Source organism: Mobula birostris, chromosome 5, assembly GCF_030028105.1.
Source record: "Mobula birostris isolate sMobBir1 chromosome 5, sMobBir1.hap1, whole genome shotgun sequence".
NCBI classification, from domain to species: Eukaryota; Metazoa; Chordata; class Chondrichthyes; order Myliobatiformes; family Myliobatidae; genus Mobula; species Mobula birostris.
The window spans coordinates 59,517,156-59,532,822 of record NC_092374.1 but is presented as its reverse complement, the minus strand read 5'-3'; the positions used below and the strand labels follow the sequence as shown (position 1 = coordinate 59,532,822).

General features: G+C 42.8%; 1 protein-coding gene across 2 annotated transcripts in view; it reads right to left on the bottom strand.

The window, feature by feature from the left end:
* Positions 1 to 15,667, bottom strand: part of mamdc2a (MAM domain containing 2a) — a 114,253-nt gene that overhangs the window by 52,236 nt on the left and 46,350 nt on the right. For both annotated transcript variants that reach the window (XM_072258105.1, XM_072258106.1), the window contains exon 6: positions 11,670 to 11,923. In XM_072258105.1, coding sequence (XP_072114206.1) covers positions 11,670 to 11,923 — 254 coding nt within the window. The remainder of the gene's footprint in view (positions 1 to 11,669; positions 11,924 to 15,667) is intronic.

The following is a 15,667-nucleotide window of genomic DNA, read 5'->3' as shown; positions in this document are numbered from 1 at the left end:
ATCAGCCAATGCCGATTCTCCCGTGATCTTTAAGTTCTTGAGGCTGTAGCGCTTTACGTAGCTAGCCAGCCATCCCTTACTAGCCTTAAACTCCTTCCTCTTGCTCTCCTCAACCCCCTCACAGTAGTGCTCATAGAGGCTAAGTGCTTTTTCATGCATAATTTTGCCATCCACAAGGATATGATTCTGTGACATTCTTAGCCACTCTTAATGCTTTCTCAGTCTTCGCAAGCACTTTATCACGAACCAGAGAGATCATTTTTGCCATTGTAGGGGTAGCACTAATACTTCCACAAATTTCAGCTTCTTTCTGCTTTATTGTGTGAATGCTGGGTTTGTTCTTACCGCCCTTACGTCCCACTTCAGCAAGTGACAAGCCACTTTTCAAAAGATCTAAGGTTTTTATTTTCTTGGCGAGAGATAGCACTTTACGCTCCCTCTTGGCCTTTGAGGAATTGCTTTGACCACTTAATTGCTTTTTAGGAGCCATTTTTTCAGAGAAACAAAGGGTGCACACAACACAGGTAGCGAACGAACGAGACGCGAGGTGAACGATGCTCAAACGAGTGCTGGAGAGAGACTGGGATCTGTGAAATGGCGGGAGGCTACAGCAGGGTATGCCTACACATCACTTCATTCACATGGATTAAGCGTAGTGCTCGGTGTGCGGCAAATTGGAACGTCCTGGAATTTTTTTTTGAATATTTTCAATCTGCGGTTGGTTGAACCCACAGATGTGGAACCCGCGGATACAGAGGGCCGACTGTATTTAGGGTGATTGGCAAAAGAGCCAAAATACAGTGAGTGGAAAAGTTATAGTCTCATAGAAGCCTATGTTCACCTTCTCTGATACTGTTGCTGCTCAGCCCACCAAGTACACACTGAATATCAACCACCTACTTTTACACTAATCATACCCTAACCCATCCCCATATTTCCATTAACTTACCCCAGCACACCACCAAATTGTACCAGTCATCCACACACATGTGGCTTATTACCCTATCAACTGCACATTTTTGGGACACGGGAGGAAACTGGAACACCCTGAAGAAACCCACGTGATCACAGGAACGTCAGGATTGAGCCCAGGTTCCTGGAGCTGCCCCACTGTGCTGGTGCACCTTGTTGTGATCGAGAATGCACTGGCACATTGGAAACAACTTCAACAGGAGGTTTCAAAGGGAAATTGGATAAGTAATTGAAGAGCAGGGGACAAAAATTAACTGATCCAAGCATATTTACTTCTAACACAAGCAAACAGACTACTGTACCACAAACAACATTAATTCAATCAGGAAAGACTCTAATCAAAGACTATTTAAAGACTAGAAGGAACAGACTGCAGCAACTTCTCCCCATGAAAACAGGTAACTTTTCCAAAATATTTCAGTGATTGTAAAACAGCTAAAATATTATGATCTTCTGATGGGCTCAGTGGACCCAACTCTTAGTATTGCAGGTAAGGCACCTTTAAGTGTACATTGGTACATCACCATGGCTGGAAGGGAGGAAGGAGTGGAGAACTCCAAGCCTGACTAAAATGGTGGAGTGTAAAGTTCCTTCACACGGCATCTTGTTGGCAAATGTACAGTTACCGGAGAACAAGATAAAGGCCCTAAGAGCAAGATTGTTTCTTAAGAGGGAAATGAGAGATTGCAGCGTTCTCTGTTTCACTGAGATGGTTCACTCAAGACATGCTGGATCCAGTGATTAAACCTGAGGGGATTCTTGATCTAATGGATGGATTGATCTGCGTTAAATTTAGGGAAGGCAAAAGTTGGGGTTTTGTGATTCATGATTAATTCTTCATGGTGCTCAGATGTAGCAAACTTGTCACACTCTTGTTCTCCCGACTTGGAACATCTAATGATTAAATTCCGTGCATTCTACTTACCGAGAGAGTTCTCTTCCATGACCCTGATCGTAGCTTACACACCGACAAAGGCTGATGTTAAGCAAGCACTTGAGGTGTTGAGTACAGCAATCAGCAAATCAGAAACAGCCTACCCCGATACCTTTCAAAACATCAGCTGGAAATTCCATTAGATTTGTTTGAAGAAATCTCTGCCTGATAATAATGAAAATATCACCGACAGCACCGGGGCCCCAACACGCTTGGCCGCTGTTATACTACCATCAGAAGTGCCTACCGTTCATTCCCTAGACTGCATTTTGAGAAGTTTGATCATCTGGCCGTCCTCCTCCTACCTATACACAGGCAGAGGCTGAAGAGCAAAACTCCAGAGACAAGGACAACAAAGTTATGATCGCAGGAGGCAGAGGAACTGGTTGACTGGGCTATGTTCAAGGATTCATCAGAGGATCTGAACGAAATTGCCATGGTTATCATGGACCTTATAAAACTGTCGTAGATGTGTGCGACCCCACAAACTCATTCAAATCCTTCCCCAACCAAAAGCCCTGGATGAACCAAGAGGTCTACTACTATCTGAGGGCCAGATTAGTAGTGTTCAGATCTGGCGGCCAAGTAAAATACAAGGGGTGCAGTTGTGACGTCTGGAAAGCCACCTCACATGAGAAGTGGCAATTCTGGACCAAACTTCGACCAGAGAAGAATGCTCAACAGATATGGTAGGACTTGAATGTTATCACCTCTTACAAAGTGAAACCAAATGACACATGTGACAATAACGCAAACAACAGGAATTCTGCAGATACTGGAAATTCAAGCAACACACATCAAAGTTGCCTGCTGCGTTCACCAGCAACTTTGATGTGTGACACATGTGACAGCAAGGTTTTGCTCCCAGATGAGCTCAATGCCTTTTATACTCAGTTTGACCACCAAAACATGAGGCAGCTTCACCAACTCCCACCGAAGACAATGACTCTGTGATTTCAGTCTCTGAGGGCAATGTGAGAGCATCCTTCAGGGGGGTGAACTTATGGAAAGTAACTGACCCAGACAGAGTACCTGAACAAGTACTGAAAAGCTGTACTATTCAACAGGCTGGACTGTCTCCTGATATCTTTAGCAGTTTGAGGTGCCTACCTACTTCAAGCAAGCTTCAATTATAACGGTGCCCAAGAAGAACTTGGTAACCTGCCTCACTGACTTGCATCCACTGTGATGAAATACTTTGAGAGGTTGGTGATGGATCACATTAATTCCTGTCCAAGAAGTGACTTGGATCTGCTCCAGTTTGCCTACCATCACAAATGGTCATAGGCTCTTCACTGAACCCTGGAAAATTTGGGCAGCAAAAATTCATATATCAGGATGCTCTTCATTAACTACAACTCTGCAATGAACACTATCATCTCCTCAAAACTAATCAATAAGCTCCAAGACCAAGGCCTCAATACCTCCTTATGCAACTGGATCCTTGATTTCCTCACTTGTGAACTCTAGTCAATTCAGATTGGCAACAACATCTTCACAATCACCATCAGCACAGGTGCACACAAGGCATTGTGCCCAGCACCTCACACCACCCCCCCACCCCCAGCTCTACTTGGTTTATTCTTATGACTGTGAGGACAAGTATAGCTCAAATGCCATATTTATAGTAAGTTCGTTGACAACGCTATTGTTATTGGCCGAATCAAAGATGGTGACGAATCAACATACAGGAGGGAGAATGAAAATCTAGCTGAATGGTGCCACAAGAATAACCTGCCTCAACGTCAGAAAAAACAAACATCTGACTATTGACTACAGGAGGAGGAAACTGGAAGACTATGAGCCAGTCCTCAGCAGGGAAACAGAGGTAGAGAGGGCCAGTAACTTTAAATTCCTTTGTGTTATCATTTAGGAGTATCTGTCCAGCATGTAACGGCCCTAACAAAGAAGGCATGGCAGTGCCTTTACTTTCTTAGAAGTTTGAGCAAATTCAGTATGCCATCGAAAGCTTTATCTGGTTGCAACATGGTCTGGTATGGGAACACCAGTGCCCTTGAATGGAAAAACATACAAAAAGTTGTGATATAGCTAAGTCTATCACAGGTAAAGCCCTCCCCATCATTGAGCACATATATATGGAGCATTGTTACAGAAAAGCAGCTTCCATCATCAAGGACCCCCACTATCCAGGGCATGCATGCTCTCTTCTTGCTGCTGCTATTTGGAAGGATGTACAGGAGATTTAAGTCCCACACCACCAGGTTTAGGAACAGTTATTACACCTCAACCATCTGTTTCTTGAACCAGAGGGAATAACGTCACTCACCCCAACACTGAACTGGTTCCACAACCTATGGACTCACTCTCAAGGAATCGACAACTCCTGTTCTCGATATCTATTACTTATTTATTAGTAGGGGAAAGAGATAGGGTGATACAGGCTACTAAGTTCAGGAGGAAAGTCTACTGAATTGGAAAAATCAGCCAAACCTGCAGTACCCAACTCTCATGAATGAGAATTGAAACACAATCTTGTCAGTCAGCGATGACATTACAGCCCGTGGAGCTATGGGCCAAATAACAGCAAGAGCTCAGGTAAGAAATGAGAAAATGTTGGAAATTGTCAGCAGGTCAGTGTATAGAGGGGAAATGAGTTAACAATGCAGGATAATGACCTCTCACCAGAACCAGAAATGGGCAGAAAGGAAATTGTCTTCAGATGCAGAGAAGATGGAGTGGTGATGAGGGTGGGTCTGTGATAGAGTGAGACCATAAATATACAGAATATGTTGGTACTGACTGAAGGAGTGGGGGTGTTGAAGGGTTGTTAATCACAGCTAATCTTTCTGAAGGAGATATAAATGGAGGGGAGATGAGTGAGAATGGAGATTAGGGGGAAGAAACCACAATGCTGGGGCTTTGAAAGAGAGAACATGGCAGTTGCTGGAACTGTTTTTGAGTTTTGTTCTAATTATGTGTTTAAAATGAATCCCTAGCATTTATTGTATCAAGCTCCATTGGCAGGGATATGTCAGGACACATTAAGAAAGTGCAAGAAAAAGATTCAGAAATTTCCCTGTTGATTGTAATATTAAAGAAACTGGGCTCATTTCAAAATTTTCCAGAAAAGATTACAGGAGATCATGGAATCAAAGAAGTTTACAGCATTGCAGGCTGCTCGACCAAGGGTTGCAAACACTTCCTAGTTCCTGTAGGGTATAAGACTTCAACAGAAAGATCAGATATTTAAATATCTGAGGGGCTCTGCCTCCATCATCCTTTCAGGTAGTGGTTTCCACACCACGTAATGCTTTGAATGAAAATATATTCCCTAAGTTCCCAATAAAGTGAGGTAGATATTCTAAACTCTATGAAGGTTTAAAACCAGGAAAGGTTATTCTTTGCAGTGAGCTTTCAGTGTTGAGCACATTCTTACATAAGGGATTGTTAAGACATTGAATGCTCTGAAAGAAGAATTGGCTTTTATGAGTGGGTAAATTGTGTATGAGGTTATGAGAAAACAGAGTTTGTGAAAATTGCAGCTCCTTCAGGGAGTTTCTATGCTTGAGATGTTTCTGTGCTAAAAGTAATACATTTCCTTGCAAAACTATTCCCTATAAGTTCAGAACTTCACACCTGTAATACATTAATGATTACCAAAATAAATAAATGTGTGCACGTCAGTTTATTTAAAGTGTCTGAATCGACAAATTCTAAAAAGTCTTCCAATGTAATAAGCAAGTAATCTCAAATTAAATCTAAATAGAAGTTTCTGCCATCACATTCTTCCATATAGCCAGAGGGCCATTTCCAACACCCTGAACACTCATTTGAATGGGAAAGCTTTTTGAAGGAACAATCATTTCTGGGAAGAATTCTCTTCAGGACTGTTCCATTTTACTCATCTCATGCAGTTGGTCCAAGTTCTGCCCCTTCGTTCTGGAAACTTTTACTTCACAATCCACTAATCTCCCATGGCGATATTGTTTTTTCATGTTGAGAAACCTGACATGTGAATATATGTTACTGTAACGAGAAGCTGACTGGGACGCCAGATGGGTTCGCTCAGGCACTAGCCCTGCAGACATCTCAACGCACTCCACAGAGAGGAAAAAGTAATCAGGCTTTGATAGGTCAGCATTTGGAATCAGAGAATGTTGCATCTTAAGTGCTATTTTAGATATTAAAAACGCACTTGAAAGCACACACATCTCCAATAAATCACAAGCACTAAAATCTGAAATGGAAGCATAAAATGCTATGATGGTGCTTCACATCAATAAGAGCAGATTGATTATTGTTTAGGCCGGATGAGTTAAATGTGCACTTCCATTATATAAAGTGAGTGACACCAGCAGTCCTGCAAGCAGAGCACTGTGTCACACTGTCCGAGGCCCGAGTTCATTCCTGCCCTTGCATATTCTCCCTGGTTGGTAATACTGAAACTTTATAGGGCATTGGTCAGTCCGCATTTGGAATATTGTGAGCAGTTTTGGGCACCATGTCTTAAAAAGGATGTACTGGCATTGAAGAGGGTCCAGGGGAGGTGTACAAGAATAATCCCAGGAATGAAAGGGTTACATATGAGGAGTGTTTGATTGCTTTGGGCTTGAACTTACTGGAGTTTAGTACAGTATTAAAATTGTTTAAACAGCGTTGCCAAATCTGACAGAATATACAGCTGAACAGACTACAATCAGTTCCTCAGAAAAAAAGGTTGCTCAGGGGTTGGTATTTTGAAATCTGTTGTGAATATGTTTCCATGTGAGAGGGAAGACCATAACTTGAGGCCAACAACGTAAGATGGATTCTAGAGAATCCACTGCGGATTTAAGCCGGCCTTTATCCTACAAATGGTGAAACCTTGGATCTCATTCATACCGATGATGGGGGAGGTGACTTGCAGAAAAGCAGATATATGGATGCTCAACATGGAGAAAGGCACAGAGGGAAAAGCTGTTAGAGAGAGACACAAAAGGAAAAGGAGGATGGCAAGGAGAGCTAAACGAAATGTAATTTTTAATTAACAGCCTTCGAAGTTATTTGGTTGAATTCATTGCATTTTTCACCAGATACTAATGGCAAGATCAATCATTAAAAAGACCACAGTGCCACAACATGGACATGTCCATCGTGGCTCCTTGAACTGCCTCCACCGTCACATTGGCTGACTGGGAGTCAGCACCACAAAATGTGGTCAGACTACAACAGCCAAGTCCTGCAAATTGCAATGAAAGTCTGACTATGCTTTAATTCAGACTGCACAGTTTCAAGATTCAAGATTCCAGATTCCAGATGGCTTATTGTCATTCTTCAGTACACGTGCGTAAAGGAGGACGAAATGTTTGAACTCCTCTTGGTAGCAGCAGGGCACATGGAAACACAAGTAAGATAACAACTGTGTCAGCGTAGGTATGAGGTGCGGAGAGTAGGTAAAAAGTGGCAGTGCATGGGGAGATGAAAGGCGATTAGGGGGTCAGGGAGAGGAGAGGCTGATGTGGATGTATTGGTGGTAAGGGTTAATGGATGGAGGTGGTAGTCAGTCTGACGACTTGGAGGAAGTAACTGTTTTTAAGTCCAGTGTTTGTGGAGTGGATGCTGTGTAGCCTCTTCCCTGATGGGAGTGGGACAAACAGTCCATAAGCAGGGTGGCTGGGATCCTTCATGATATTGCTGGCTATTTTCTGGCATCTTTCTGTATCCACATCCTTGACGATGGCTAGGCTGGTGCCAGTGATGCATTAGGTAGTTTTAGCTAACCTTTGCGACATGCTGGGTTCCAGTAGAAGCCATTTCACAAGCTTTGTATTGTATTCATTCAAAGGAATGATCTATGATTTTGGTGGGTGGGCATGGAAGGAATATGTTAATTCAGCACTTGGAATACTGTGTACAGTTCCAATCACCACGTTCCAGGAAGAACGGAACAGCATTGAGAAGATGTGAAGGAGATTTACGAGGATGCTGGCAGGTCTGGAGAAGTGTAGCTATAAGAAAAGATGTCTTATTTCACTGAAATGAAGGAGGCTGAGCGGAGGTTTAATTAAGATTCTAAAAATTATGAGAGATAGTGAAGGGGTAAATGTAGATATCCAATCCCCTTTAGCAGTGAAATCAACAACTACAGGAATTGGCAGAGGGAGCTGAGAGGAAAGTGTTACGTACCCCATAACTGGGTTGCCAAACCAGCAGAAATGGATCACTCAGTTGGGGTCTGGATTACTAGAACTAAGAAAGTTTTATTAAAGAAACAAGCAACACAGTAATCTAAAGGATAATAAATGCAACAGTTCAGCAATGATAAACACACATGTGCACACAATTAAGATAACAGCATCAATCAAGCTCTATCGTTGTCTAGGGGTAAATGACCAATTTCAAAGTGACACAAAAGTCCAGTTCGATTTAGTTCAGTTCGCAGTAATCGTTGCCATGGCGATGGACAACGTGGGGGGGGAGGGAGAGAGAGAACGAGAACGACTGATCATTCAGAAACGGCTTCCACTCACAGACCGGCGATATTGCTCACAAGCAGCTTTCGGGCAGGTTCTTTGTGATGTCACCTGAGGTCACCGACTGTGACCCCTCCTCCAGATGCGGTCGATCCTCTGCAGTGAACCCGGCACCCAAGCGAGGGTGGACACACACCGGGTTCCCGCTGATCGTACCTTTCCACCCTGTGCGTTTAAGGCTGATCCCCCGATCAGCCGTCCAAGAGCTTTCCACCGACTCATGAGAGGCGCACCGCTTCCAGGGTCTCGTTACCTCGAGTGTCGTCTGTGTGCTGCCTTAGCGAACCTGTCCCTTTTTATCCCCCTGCTGGGGTATTGCCTGTCCATCACTTCAAACAGTTCAGGGTTCAAAGGGGGAGTCGATCTTGGCAATACCCAGACTGATGGCTCCTTCATTAACATCTCCACATGCTGCTTCATTGTTCCTTATCTCTCCTTCCCCTGAGGACAGGTGGCAGACCAACTGTTGATGCCACTGATGCTAGCCCAGGCCAGCAAACATCTTAATTTATGTGTATTCTCGTCACAAAAGTTATTTCAATTAACAGCTGGGAGCGGGATCCAGAATTCACTGCCTGGAAGTGTAATGAAGGCAAAAACCTAGGTAACTGCTTGATGAGCACAAGGTTGTGAGCTAAGAGTTAGGAAGTGGGTTTAACCCACGGCCATTTTTAGCAAAGATAGACATAATGAACCAAATCACAATTCTTCATGCCTTGCTTACATGATGTCCTTTGAGTTTTGACAGGCACTTTCCTCCTTTCAAATGCAAGGGTTGAATATTTTTTGTGAGTATATGAAATATCTAACAGACTAAATACTACAAGCACTCCTTTAGCATTACCAAAACTCTAAATCATTTTACAGCAGATGATGTCCTGACTGTCTATGGTATATTCATGACAAAGCAGTCCAAATCAAAGAAAGGTTTTGGATAAATCCCAAGTCACCAAACAAAATGTGGATTCAAGTTGAAGTCAACTGCCAGAGACTGCAGCCCACTTAGATAAACAACTCTGTGATGCCTGCTGTATATATTCTAACTTGCAGCAGGTCAATATTTCCTTAAAAATATACCACCTAACCTGTAGAGTCTTTGAAATGTTTATATGTACAAGAAATATAAATGAGATTGGAACTGACTTGTTGATTAATCTTATTATTAAGATTTTCCGACAACCCGTGAAGATTTCTATTCTTCTCTAATTCGGGACTCTACTGTGTTCCCCACTCAGAGCCTTTTTGACTAGGCCAGAACTCAGTGCCTAAGTAAAGCAGGTGATGGTCAACCACCTTCTTAAATTACTGTAACCCCTCTGATGAAGGTATTTCCACAATGCTGTGCATAGGGAATTCCAGAATTTAGACTCAGTGACCATGAAAGAGCAATGATTTAGTTCCAAATGTCAATGGAGTGCAACATTGAGAAAAAGCTGCAGGTGGTGATGTATCTATGCACCCAAAACCCTTCTCCTTCGAGTAGATGTGGACTTGCTGCATGTCATGTACTCAAGGGATTTTTTTTTGATGATATCAACTGCAACCATTAGGAGTTGGTGGTCAGAGGCCACTTAACCCATGTGTGAATGTTGTACAGTTTTTCCCCACATTCAGGCTTGGACTTCTTCATTGCTGAGGAGACGTGAATGCAATTGAACGTTCCATGCACAAGCATCCCCACTTCTGGTCATTGATGAAGCAGTCAAGATGGTTGGGCTCAGACCACTGCCCTGAAGAATTTCCACAGTAATAATCAGCATTCACGAAACCCAACCATCTTCCTTTCTATGAGACACTTCTCCAATCACTGAAGTGTTTTCTCCTTCACACTTATTGACTAGTACAGGGAGGCAACAGGTTGGCCATGATGAATTGGGCCAAAAGGCTTATTTCTGTGCTGTAAAATCAATGGCTTCCATTTCATCAGCATTCCAAAATGGATCATTCACTTGGGAATTCTAGATGAACCCAGTTTCATGTGCTTTAGTCCTAATCTTTTCCTTCACATGTTGGGTTCCATCACTGAGAACAGGAATATTCTTGAATTAGTTGTTTAGTTGTCTACCGCCATTCATAACTAGATGCAGCAGGACTACATAGCTTTGCTTTGCTCTCTTGGTATAGGATTACTTAACACGAAATACTTCAAGCTATTTTTGCAGTGTTGCAGTTTCACTAGTTTGCCACAATTTTGATATGTATGGCACTGCTCCCAGCATGTTCTCTGCATTGCTTATTAAACAAGGGATTTCCCCCTGTCATGATAATTATACAGACTGAAGGACCTGCTAGGACTTGAAGTTAGAGTTTGTGAGGTTGCACATTTCCACTATTGCCAACACAACACAATGGAAGGTGTCACCAATATGAAGATGGGAATTTGGCACTTCAGGTAAAGTGAGATGGTCAATTCTGTTATGCAGAGTCACATTTGCCACAAATAGATTGGCGAGAACGAGGTCGAGCAGGTTTGTCCTTTGTGTTAGTTTGTTCATTATCAAACACAAATTCAGTTTGGGCATTATGTCTTTCAAGAATCTGCCAGCTTGCCCTATGGTGGTGCTACCAAACCTGCCTTTGTGATGGGCAATGAATCCTCCCATCCAGAGACAAGCTGTGTCTTTGCTACTCACATTTTTTCATCATGGAAGGGTACTGATTCATCAGCACAGGGAGGAAAGGAGATGATAATCAGGAAACTTCAATGCTCCATGGGGTGCAGAGTCACTGCTGAAAATCTCTGATGGGTTTGTCCTGCCAGAGGGCAATACGTCCAAGGAATGTGATGGAGGATTCAGGTACATTGTCTCTACCTATGATTCTACAAGGACAGCAATACCAGGTTACAGACTGAGATGGCAGTAAACTTATACACCAGGATCAGTCATTTGTGAGGAGAACTTTGCAGGTAGACTGAGCTGGCAATAAATTTACCACATTCAAATTCAGTTCTTAAGTCAATGCAAAGTAAAACAACTTGCTTAAACCAATTTCCTTTAAGATAGGACTGATGACACAACTAAAACATTTTACCCCAGTTAACAGTCAACCACATTGCTCTACCACTGACATCCCTGCCTCAGCTGGCAGGACTATGAACTCCAGACTTCATTGACTGAATTTCTCTTCCTCTCCACCTCATCATTCCTTAAAACTTACTCACTGTCCTGACCGGAATATCCCAATATATCCTCATGTGGCTTCTTCAAATTTCCTTTGTTAATGCTCCAGTGAGAACCTTAGCATGCTTTACTATGTCAAACGTAGAACACTGTAATAAGAAGACTCACCTGAAATGGATGTGAAGCTTTAATATTCACCTTGACCAAATTCCAGTTGTATGTCGACTGATTTGCCCGCCACACCTCTTCATAATGACCGATTCTGTCCTTGGTGTAAACCACAAAGAAAGTAGTGTGTTTCTGATGAAGTTGGTAAAAGAAGGACAGACATCCAGATAGGGCGGAAATTGTCACCGGTGACATCAACTGAGCTACTTCGTGCAAATGTGTGGCGTAAATTGAGTCAACGTACATATAGTGACCTGCAAGAACAATGCGATTGTAAAGAGGATTATGAAATATTAGTAACAGTCATACAGCAGTCCACAGAAATAGATATGCTGCACAGTAGTTTAATTCAAATCTAAACATTTGTTATGTTTATGATACTGGGAAGCTGGGTGGCCGTGAGTAACACACATGAAAGACGGAGAGGTGAGGAACAAACATGTGGCTGTTTATTTTACTAGTGAGTCATCTACTGAATATACTCTCATATTACAATCACTACGTAACACACACGGAAGCCTGATAGCAACCCATAAGGGTCGAACTATACATGAATACATAACATATCCCTTCCCCCTCGTTTTAATGGTTTCTCCCCCTTCCCATACACAGACCAGCTGCTGAACTATTAGCATTCAATAGAATAATCATCAAATTCAACTCACAACAAAGAGGTATTTCTTTCTAAACAAGGGAAAGAGGGTAGACTGTCTCTATTCCCAGACAGAACCCTGGAGGTTATTCTGCCCCATGTGCTAAGGTTTAGTCACTAAACTACAGATTCAATCTGCCTGGAGGCTGCCCGTTCCTGTGAAGGTCCCAATGACTGGGGATGACACCAAAGAGATTTTATCTCTTGGTGGTGTATGTATAGATCTTGGCTTTGGTACTGTATTGTCAGGAGGGGCATTCAAAGCACAGATGGAGGAGCACTGGCTGTGTCATTTGATCTTACATGAGATTCTGCAGTCGTTTTCTCAGAATCCTGCTCCATTACCACAAAATGGACCTGGATTCATCTTCTGTTCGTTAATCCCCACTTTAACATGTACCACATCCCTCACTGGAACAACCTCACCAGTGTAAGTCTTTAAAGTCAACCTTCCCGCTTCTGGGGTGAGATGCTACAATTTCTTCCTGTAAATTGTCTCTGATACCAGTGATACTGCAGTACCCATGTCCACCAGCATCCTTACTATGGGCCCATCCAGCCACAGGATCACATAATAGCCATCTTTGTGTTTGGAAATAGATAAAACATGCAAAGCTATTCAACCACAGAATGAGAGTCACTCAGTTCATCTTCAGTATGTTCCATCGCCTGCTCCTTTTAGTTTTTCCAAAACTCGTTTTTCTTTACTACAGTGTTTTTGGTTGACAGGCATGTTCAATATGTCCCTTTTTTCCCATGGCTTCAGCAATCTATATCCTTATGTTAGCAATCTTTTGCTGAATACCTAGTTTTGCCCAAACAGTAACATCAGTAGAAATGTTATGAACTTTTCTGAGTTGCCTCACTACGCACACCACAAGCGAGCTTATAGCATAACTGACGTTCGACGACTGCCCAAAATCATAGCGTTTGGACAATTGCTTCAGCACTGCCACAACTGTGAAATAGGCTCGCCTTCCTCTTGGTTCCTTTTATGAAATCTAAACTCTCAGCAATAATCAAAGGTTTAGGTGAACAGTGGTTCTTTAAGACTTGAACTATGTCCACTTAAGGCTTATGATCAGGCTTAGCAGGTTGCACTAAGTCAGGTTGAAGGCTACCCAGACGGAATATAAAGTGTTGCTCCTCCATCCTGAGGGTGGCTTCGTCTTTGCATTAGAGGAGGTCATGGACCAACATGTCAGAACGGGCATAGGAATCAGAACTAAATGCCCTACCTGATGGCATGAACATCGAATTCTCTTTCCGGTAAAAAAAATTACCCTCCCCGTCTCCTCTTCTTCTATTCCCCATTCTGGCCTTTTACCTCTTCTCACCTGCCTATCACCTCCACCTGGACCCTCTCCTCCTTCCATTTTTCCTAGGTCCACTCTCCTCTCCTATCAGATTCCTTCTTCTCCAGTCCTTTACCTTTCCCACCCACCTGTCTTCACCTATCACCTTTGTGCTAGCCTACTTCCCCTTCCCCCCATCTTTTTATTCTGGCATCCTCCCCTTTCCTTTCCAGTCCTGGAGAAGGATCTTGTCCCAAAATTTGACTGTTTATTCACTTCCTTAGGTGTTGCCTGACCTGATGAGTTTCTCTGCATTTTGTGTGTATTGCTTTGGATTCCAAGCATCTCAGATTTTTCTTGTGTTTCTGACCTATATTTAAGGTATCTTCTCTCCTTTAACCAATTGTTTATGCTATGCTACTCCTTTTCTAAAGTTATTATTGAATTTGTTTCTGCCATCCTTTCAGGCAGCTTTAGGCTTGGTCCAGTATCCATTAATGTCAATCGATTAACAAAAATCTATCAATGCCAGTTTTGAAACCAAAAACCTCTTTTACTCAAGGGAGGTACCAGAGGATTGGAGAATAGCCAATGTTGTTCTGCTGTTTAAAAAAGGCTCTAAACATAAACGAGGAAATTATAGGCTGACATCAGTTGTGGGAAACATTGTAAGGTATTCTAAGGGACCACGTATATAAGAACGTTTGTATTTGGATAGAACATAGAATAGTACAGCACAGTGCAGGCCCTTCAGCCCACAATGTTATGCCAATCCTCAAACCCTGCCTCCCATATAACCCCCACCTTAAATTCCTCCATATGCCTGTCTAGTAGTCTCTTAAATTTCCCTAGTGTATCTGCCTCCACCACTGACTCAGGCAGTGCATTCCAGGCACCAACCACTCTCTGAGTAAAAAACTCCCTTGAACTTCCCACCCTTTACCTTAAAGCCATGTCCTCTTGTATTGAGCAGTGGTGCCCTGGGGAAGAGGTGCCGGCTGTCCACTCTATCTATTCCTCTTATTATCTTGTATACCTCTATCATGTCTCCTCTCATCCTCCTCCTCTCCATTTAGACACGGACTGATTAAGGGTAGTCTGCATGGCTTCGTGTGTGATAGGTCATGTCTAACCAATCTTATAGAGTGTTTCAAGGAAGTTACCGGGAAAGAGGATGAAGGCAAGGCAGTGGATGTTGTCTAAATGGACTTTAGTAAGGGTCCTACATGGGAGGCTGGTCAAGAAGGTTCAATGGCTCGACATTCAGGATGAGGTAGTAAATTGGATTAGACATTGGCTTGGTGAGAGAAGCCAGAGAGTGGTAGTGGAGGGTTGCCTCTCTGACTGAAAGCCTGTGACTAGTGGAGTGCCACAGGGATCAGTGCTGGGTCTATTGTACTTTGTTATCTATATCAATGATCTGGATGATAATTTGGTTAACTGGATCAGCAAATTTGCAGCTGACACCAAGATTGGGGGTGTAGTGGATAGTGACAAAGGCTATCATGGCTTGCAGAGGGATCTGCATCAGGAGGAAAAAACTCTGGCAGATAGTATTTAATACAGACAAGTGCGAGGTTTTGCACTTCAGTAGGACCAACCAGTGTAGTCTTACACAGTGAACGGCAGGGCACTGAGGAGTGTGGTAGAATAAAAGGATCTGGGAATACAGGTACATAATTTGTTGAAAGTGACATCACAGGTAAATAGGGTTGTAAAAGAAACTTTTGGCACGTTGACCTTCATAAATCACTCTACTGAGTACAGGAGGTGGGATGTTTTGCTGATGTTGTATAAGACGTCGGTGAGACCTAATTTGGAGTATTGTGTGCAGTTTTGGTCCCCTACCTACAGGAAAGATGTAAATAAGGTTGAAAGAGTGCAGAGAAAATTTATAAGGATGTTGCCAGATCTGGAAGACCTGAGTTATAAGGAAAGATTGAATTGGGTAGGTCTGTATTCTGCTGTGTACATACATCTACCGATGCTTCTGGACACATCTTCAGTGATGTTCCTGGAATCATCGGGTGTTTCGGGTCTTTCAACATCGT